The 7,972-nt window shown below is 42.8% G+C and overlaps 4 protein-coding genes across 4 annotated transcripts; 3 read left to right on the top strand and 1 right to left on the bottom strand.

Moving 5' to 3' along the window:
• Nucleotides 1-311: 311 nt before the first annotated feature.
• O0I10_009828 (uncharacterized protein) lies at nucleotides 312-1,261 on the top strand (the record flags this gene model as incomplete). Its single annotated transcript, XM_058489814.1, has 3 exons — nucleotides 312-414; nucleotides 493-745; nucleotides 850-1,261. 3 exons carry the CDS (start codon nucleotides 312-314, stop codon nucleotides 1,259-1,261), a joined length of 768 nt encoding a protein of 255 aa, XP_058339436.1.
• A 1,140-nt stretch (nucleotides 1,262-2,401) lies between these two features.
• Nucleotides 2,402-3,739, top strand: O0I10_009827 (uncharacterized protein; the record flags this gene model as incomplete). Its single annotated transcript, XM_058489813.1, has 7 exons — nucleotides 2,402-2,620; nucleotides 2,689-2,758; nucleotides 2,890-2,966; nucleotides 3,028-3,117; nucleotides 3,188-3,349; nucleotides 3,403-3,479; nucleotides 3,553-3,739. The coding sequence occupies 7 exons, from the start codon at nucleotides 2,402-2,404 to the stop codon at nucleotides 3,737-3,739; spliced, it is 882 nt and encodes a 293-aa protein (XP_058339435.1).
• Nucleotides 3,740-3,782: 43 nt separating this feature from the next.
• Nucleotides 3,783-4,965, bottom strand: O0I10_009826 (uncharacterized protein; the record flags this gene model as incomplete). Its single annotated transcript, XM_058489812.1, has 7 exons — nucleotides 3,783-3,943; nucleotides 4,001-4,080; nucleotides 4,142-4,274; nucleotides 4,334-4,544; nucleotides 4,606-4,701; nucleotides 4,755-4,819; nucleotides 4,893-4,965. 7 exons carry the CDS (start codon nucleotides 4,963-4,965, stop codon nucleotides 3,783-3,785), a joined length of 819 nt encoding a protein of 272 aa, XP_058339434.1.
• Nucleotides 4,966-5,084: 119 nt separating this feature from the next.
• On the top strand, nucleotides 5,085-7,843 carry O0I10_009825 (translation initiation factor IF-2; the record flags this gene model as incomplete). The annotated part of the gene is made up of 8 exons (XM_058489811.1): nucleotides 5,085-5,571; nucleotides 5,630-5,686; nucleotides 5,755-5,845; nucleotides 5,914-6,077; nucleotides 6,132-6,778; nucleotides 6,836-7,127; nucleotides 7,190-7,636; nucleotides 7,692-7,843. 8 exons carry the CDS (start codon nucleotides 5,085-5,087, stop codon nucleotides 7,841-7,843), a joined length of 2,337 nt encoding a protein of 778 aa, XP_058339433.1.
• Between the last annotated feature and the right edge of the window lie 129 nt (nucleotides 7,844-7,972).

Below are 7,972 nucleotides of genomic sequence, written 5' to 3'. Positions count from 1 at the left end.
TGGGGGGGTTGTAAATGTGGACATTGTGAGTGAACTTTGATACGAGAGTCATCAAAACCATGATCATCCATACACCAACTTTTGAATGAATGGATCCAGAATAGAAGGATTCTCCGGTCCGTGCAGAAGTTATTTAGTGATTTGCAAAAGACGAGGTTCCATGTTGTTGAAGAAACGTGTATGGTGGTACGCATGGCGCTTTGTGTGCCTGATTTGTTGCTATAAAAGATCGGCTCTTGATTTCCCTTTTTTTTCTTTCTTTCTCCTACTTGTCATCTTTCTCTTTCTCCACACACACATTCACACGCATAATGACAACCAACCACATTCATCAACAACGCCATTATCATCATCATCCATATTCAACATACCAACAACAACATCATTACCAACATCGTTCGAAGCATGAGTCTGGTAAAATGTCATCATCGATTTGAGCGCGCAAAAGAAGGCCTATGCGAATGACTGATGTATATTTTTATACACACACAGTGCCTTTCCAAATCCACCCATCTACAGGTGCCATCACATCATCCAACGCACAATCCTGTCGATATGATTCTTCATTGGGGCTGTTGACTAAAAAGTTCATTGCGTTATTACGTTCCAGCGCTCATGGTGAATTGGATTTGAATCGTGCTGCAGCACAACTCAAGGTGCAAAAGCGACGAATTTACGACATTACAAATGTATTGGAAGGCATTCGGCTTATTGAAAAGAACTCAAAGAATCATGTGCGATGGATGTAAGTAATACCACATGGAGGATGTAGACACCCATCATCCTCTTGTATACCCCTTCCCGCGTGTATGTGCATGTATTGTTGCTCACGTTTAATTCACCCTGCAGCGGAAATCGTCATGCGACAGCATCATCATCATCATCATCACCAACATCCTCCATCACTACTACATCGTCCTCTTCATCTTCATCTTGCATCATGTCATCCAATCTAGACGAATTGGAGCACCGATTATCACTCCTAAAGCGGCACAATGTATCACTCGAGCGAGAACATGACCGATTGCATAGCATCAAGCAACATGTGGATCACGAGATCGAGGGGGTATTAAGGCGTCACAAGAACCATTGTTATCTCACCCTTGAAGACTTGGCTCAGTACCAGACAAAGTTAGCTCAAGAAGTTCTTGTGATCGTCAATGCTCCTTACAATACCGACATTACCGTTCACCAGCCGTCGTTGCCATCTACTTTGCTAAAGACACAACCAACCAAGGTATTTTTATTATTTACCCATTGATGGAAAGTGAAAATGATTGACATTTGAGATGTTGCTACGTTACCAGGTCAAGTGTTCTATCCGTGTACCGGATCATTCCAACCAGCCTCTTCAAGTTGTATCACTGAGACACACAAACTTATAACCAATACCACTTGTTTGCCCCGTTTTACATGTGTAAATCTCATCCTTTAGTCAGCCAGTACTAGTATATTTCTAGAGTCTTTTGAGAGCTGAGGTATATAAATGAGCGTATACATTGACACTTTTTTTTTCGCGCTCTTGTTTTCCCAATAAAGACAGATAATGGTAAAACGACAAAAAAAGAAACAACGAGTGTCTCCTGTAAAGAAAAAGGGGGAGGAATTGGCGCGTGAATATTGCATGGATGTTTTTGGATGAATGTGGTGTGTGAGTGAGAGCGTGTAAGAGTGTGAGAGTACTTAAATGTGTGCACTTTGTAGATCGATATGCGCAATGAGCAAAGCTGGACCCTGAAGTAGATGCAATGCATATGTACAAAAGTGCTAAACTAACGGGAGAAAGAGAGAGAGAGCGTATGTGTGTGTGTTTAGAGATCCAAATGCGCGCGCGCGCTTCAACGCAGGGTGCATTACACCTCGACCAAAAAAACAATAATGATAACCTGAAGGAGAAGGGGAATGACAGTAATGTCGTCAAAATAGGGTCACTTTGATATTGAAAACGACGTTCTCATTTCCGAAAGGGTTCTTTATTGAAAGTGGAAAACTGATCCACAAGGCAATGAATGATACCAATTGAGAATATTCTAAAAAGAGCGCGTAAATCATGTGCCAACGTGGAGAAGGGGGTGGTTGTGTGTGTATGTGGGTGCATAATGAGGATGGTGGTGGTATATTGCTTGGAGAAGGATGATACTCTGGGGAATCGTATGTGGTGAGTGAAGTGCATTCCAAGTAATACGTTTAGATGATATCCACGATTCTCCTTGTGTTCATCCGTCATTTAATCAATCCAAACGATTTACAAGACTAACGACTAAAAGGATGTCATGCATATGCTAAAGAGCACAAGCAAAAAGAGTCCAATCCAAAGCATAGCGACCTCCGACTCAATGGTGTCCCGCCCACTCACTCCCAAGTCAAAATATTGTACTTCTTTATCCGACACAACCCCGTCATGACAACACGCGACAACTATCCACCAGCAACATGGCCAGCATTACCCAACTTTGAACTCCCTGCAGCATTGGACTTTCTCAAATTGAAAAACTTCCCACTCAAAGTCTATCCAGCCGTTTACGATCGTCCCAAATTGCAGCATGACACGTTGTACATTCACGGCCCCGGTTGGAGAAAATCGAGTGCCAGCTTCGACGCCGATTGCTTACAGATTCAGGCAAGGATCGTCGCAACTCAATATTCATATGTCTTGCCACTCACACACGTGAGGATATCTTCTTGTAGATCTATCTCAAGTTTTGTGGGATCAACTTTGAAGTACATAACGGCAACGAGCCTCTCGCATCACCGTCAGGTAGGAGGAGAATCCAATGGAATTGGAAAGGAGGAAAGGGGACAAGTTGTTGAAGGATCCGGCAACGATGATGATGAACGATGGGATGGTGTCGATAATTGGTTAATGCCGAATGCTGATCATCCATTTAGGCAAACTCCCTTTCTTGGCTACTGTAACAGGGGCTATTTATGACAGCGATCGCATTCTGCAATGGGTGGATGAAATGGTAAGTTAATATAATGCATCCAGGTGACGCTCTTACTTACATTAAGTCATATACAAATTAGGACAAGGCCAAGAAACTCGCTTCCACAAAAGATCAAGAACAAGCAAAGGCTTTTATTGCACTTGCACGTACCAAATTACATGCAGCATGGGTAAGTAGGATACTTGGTCTATCAGAGTGAGAGAGAGAGGAAAAAGATGATCTCATCATGGGCTCTATAGCTTTTCTCTACATGGCTTGAACCTCTCAACTACTCAGAATACACCGCCGACGCCTATTTCAGTCATGTCCCTACTCCTGTGAACAAGCTATTAGCCTATCAAAAGCAAAACCAAGTGACTCAAACGTTGTTGACGGATCGCGATATCCTTGTTCGTGAAGAGGTTTGTAATGTCTTTGGATGGGTAAATAATGATCTAATCAACGTCTTTGTTAGGTCTATCATGACGCAGCTCAAACCTTGGAAGCTCTTTCAACAAAGCTTGGTGATGACAAGTACTTTTTTGGATCAACGTAAGTCTCCTGAAAAAGAAAGGACATGCGTATAACAAAGAAAGACAACTCATCTGGATGATGCGTCAACTAGAGAACCTACTTGGATTGATGCAGTGATCTTTTCGTACCTTCATGCTATCATGTCATATCCTACCATCCCCGGAAGCACATTGGGTGACGAAGAGAAGAAGCAAGCTGGTGAGCTAAGAGCTCTCGTTCGCAAGCATGAAAACCTCGTTCAGTACGCCAAAAACATATATGAAACATGGCTTAAATAGATGGATGGATAGTGTACATATTTACATTGCTGATTACATACAGCTACACAGCTTTATTGTTCTTTGCTTTGTTTTTCTTTTTCTTTTTCTGATTGGGTTGGCTGCTTTCATTCTGATCTACTTTGCGTTTGTTTGATTGATTTTCTGGTTCGGGGACAATGAAATCCATACGAATAGCAGCGTTGAGTGTGCTTTGTCGTGTTTCTATATATAATTTCTTAGCTGATGATGATCTCCCATAAAAGACATTCCACAATATACCTGCTTTTAGCAACAAACGTTGACAGTTTTGGCTGACAGCTGCTTCAACTTGGGTATGGGACATGCCAAGTAATTGACCACTAATCAAACATGATAATGAGTTTCTCGATGGCCTTGCACCTATTTCGAAAGAGTACTCACAACATCTTCATATCATTTGCGCTACGTAGTTCAAGAGCTTGCAATGCATCGCTTGAAAAGATGATGTTATCCCCTCGTGTAACTTCAACCAATCTCTTGACATTTGAAAAGAAGGTGTTCCTATGGTGTGCAGCTGAATGCTATTTGTTGGTCTCAAGATATCCAGCATCCATCACTACGTATCCCACTTACTTCGAAATGCTGGGGCGTAACAAACCTCAAAAAACATGCCACGTTGAATAGCTAATTGTGCAGTTGCGTGATTGGGTACTACGTGCTTTGCATGAAAATCGAGGGAGATAATATCGGCGTCGTAGGTTTGACAGGCGTGTTTGGTGGCCTCCAATGTCATGGGTCGTACAGCTAAGATATCCACATTCTTATTGGCTATATTGTTGGTCATCTAAAGTATACTTTCATGTGAGATGAAGCCTCCATCATGCGATGCATCGTATTTACTTTACCAATTGATAGTTCTGTTTTGGATCAGTGACTTGGATGGTAACACGCTTGAGTTGTTTAATGTTGGGAAATCGATCGGTTGCTATGGGTTCGATGGACTATGATACCTATCTCAGTATACATATCATGCATGGATACCACGCTCTCGTACCTGTACTGAATTGGAGGTAAGAGGTTCGTTGCTGGTGATACTCAACGCGATCGTTGCATTCTGAGCTATGTAAAGCGACGTGTTAGATCTGGGGATCGGTTGCCATGGGGGGTTGGCGACAATGGCGGCTATGCTTACATGACTGAATCCTTGCGAGGATATTTTCTACTTGAGTACGTTCATTGTATGGAATATTAAAGTCAAAGTACATGTTGGTAAGGGCTGTTGAGAAACAAGTGGGATATCTTGCAGTCACCCTCCTGCTTTAAATTTACTCTTTCTCTTTTTGTCGACACACCTACTCCTCCAGCATATACCTTGACATTCACCATGAACGGGCAGCGAGTCTTTGTCCTCGGCACTCAGCAATGTCGACGATTATTATCAACTAGCACGATACGCTATTCACTCGGCAGACCCAATGCGTTAGAAGGTGCCGCTGGTCCACGAAAGAAGAAGATCGGAAAGACTGACTGGAGTCGTCCTCAACAACAGCAGAAACAAGGTCAACAGCAGCAAGGTTCAAAGCGTAACAAGGTGCCTGCAAAACGCGACTGGAGTCGACCCTCTGATATCGAATCCAAGAAACCACCACAGCAACAGCAACAACAACAGCAACAACGTGATCAACGACGAGAGCGCAACAAGAAACGAGACGAAGAAGTTGCATTGTTTATGAAACAGCAGGAAGCTGAAATGCAAAAGTACAAGGCCAAACAAAAGTCCAAAGCACAAGAGGAGAAGCAAGTGCAGGATGTGTATATTCCACATGTCATCAATGCGGCCAATTTATCAAGACTCTTGGGTGTAAGATTAGGTATGCGTATAAACAAAGTACATAGGATTGCATACTAACAACATCCTTAATTGCATAGAGCACCTTATTCGGACCATGGAAGAGCTGGAAATGGATAATGTGTCACATGATCGCAGTAAGTGAATGCATGCATAAGCATGTTGTCATTGATTTACTTTTACTCAATTTGTATACAAAAAAAAGTGCTCTCTGCCGATGAATCAAGTTTAATTGCAATGCAGCTGGATATGAACCCTATTGTGGATGAACGACAAGCTCTTGACTTATATCCAAGGTATGATGGATGATGATGATGATGAAAAAGAGGGTAAGTTCATCCAAGCTAAAATAACATTTGTATAGACCTTTACCTACTGATATGAGCAATTTGCCGAATCGACCTCCTGTGGTCACCATCATGGGTCATGTTGATCATGGCAAGACGACTTTGTTGGATACATTACGCAAGACATCGGTTGCTGCTGGTGAAGCTGGTGGAATTACACAACATATTGGTGCCTTCTCAGGCAAGTATGATTACTACATGGATCAAAGTTAAGAGGCTGACTTTAGACTTTTAGTGACATTACCTTCAAAAAAGAGCATCACCTTCCTTGACACCCCTGGTCATGCCGCCTTCTCTAGTATGCGTGCTCGTGGTGCCCAAGTTACCGATATTGTCGTTTTGGTGGTGGCTGCTGATGATGGTGTCATGCCACAAACACGTGAAGCCATTGAACATGCACAAAGCGCTGGTGTACCCATTGTCGTTGCTATCAACAAGTGTGATAAACCTGGTGTGGATTCCTCTCGTGTCAAGCAAGACTTAGCACGTTACAATGTGCATTTGGAAGAGATTGGTGGTGATGTGCCTGCTGTGGAAGTATCTGGATTGACGGGCAAGAATCTCGATCAACTTGAAGAAACCATTGCCACTCTTTCAGAAGTATTGGAACTCAGAGCTGAGCGTATCAATGGTGCTGAAGGTGTGGTGATTGAATCACAAGTGGAAAAGGGTCGTGGCAATGTTGCAACCGTGTTGGTGCGTCGTGGTACTCTCAAACCTGGATCAACTGTGGTGGCAGGCCAAACATGGTGCAAAGTGCGATCTATGACTGATCATCAAGGAAAATCTCTCAAGGAAGCTCCTCCTGGTACACCCGTCAAAGTGACAGGTTGGAAGGAAGTACCCATGGCTGGTGATGAAATGCTTCAAGCTAAGGATGAGGTATGATTGAGGATAACAAAAGATAAGGATCTCTTATTTATTTATTGGTGATGGTAGGGTATGGCCAAGACTGTAGTGGATAATCGTAAAGCACGCCATCAACGTGAGCAGCAACTACGTGACTTACAAGTGATCAATGAGAAGCGTCGTCAACAACGTGAATTATTGGAACAAGAACGTATGGTGGAGAAGGAATACAAGAAGGAGATGTACATGTTCCAACAAGGATTGATTGATTCGCCCCCTGAATCCCTCGGCAAACGTCTCAGCGCCATCCAAGCTTCATTACAAGATGATCAAAAGATTGAAAAGAAGGATGACATGCTCGAATATCGTGCTGTGGTCAAAGGTAAATGGATCATTTATTGGATCAAGGGACACTTACTGATTATTATTATGTATGTTCAATAGGTGATGTGAGTGGCACCGTCGAAGCCGTTGTCGATTGTTTGAATGGTCTTCAAAACAAGCAAATTCGTGTCAAGGTCGTCGAGAGTGGCGTGGGCAATATTACCGAGGGTGATGTGCAACTAGCAGCTGCTTGTGAAGGCCATGTTATTGGTTTCAATGTCAAGGCTGATAAGAAGATCCAATCCGAAGCCAGCAAACGTGGTGTTGGTGTGCGTTCATACTCGGTCATTTACAAGCTTCTCGAGGAAGTCAAGGATCAATTAAGTGACATGTTGCCTCCTATCTTGTCGACGCAGGTCGTTGGTGAAGCATCCATTTTACAAATCTTTGATATCAGTATCAAGGGCCGTGAAACGCGTGCTGTTGCTGGTTGCCGTGTCACCAATGGTGCCATCCAAAGAAACGGTCGTGTACGTGTTGTGCGTGATAAAGAGACTGTATGGGAAGGTAAGCTGTATGCCAAAAAGTTGAATTGGATCATTACTTATATTTATCTTGCTAGGTGAATTGGACGCATTACGGCAAGTCAAGAAGGATATCATGGAAGCCAAAAAGGGATTGGAATGCGGCATGTCATTTGAAGGTTTTACCGGTTTCAAAGTGGGTGATGTTATTCAGAGTATCCAAACGATAGAAACCAAGCAACGATTATAGGTTAGGAATAGAAGCAATATAAAAACTAATTCATGCAGACCAAATTTGTCAGAGTCTATTTATTGAGCAAATGTACATAAGAGAAGAGAGAGAGAGAGAGAGGGCTGTGCTGTATACAGTATTCAAGTG

Source organism: Lichtheimia ornata, assembly GCF_029851405.1.
Source record: "Lichtheimia ornata isolate CBS 291.66 chromosome Unknown scaffold00060, whole genome shotgun sequence".
NCBI lineage: Eukaryota > Fungi > Mucoromycota > Mucoromycetes > Mucorales > Lichtheimiaceae > Lichtheimia > Lichtheimia ornata.
Note: the sequence above shows the minus strand (reverse complement) of the source record. Positions and strands in the feature narration are given on the sequence as shown.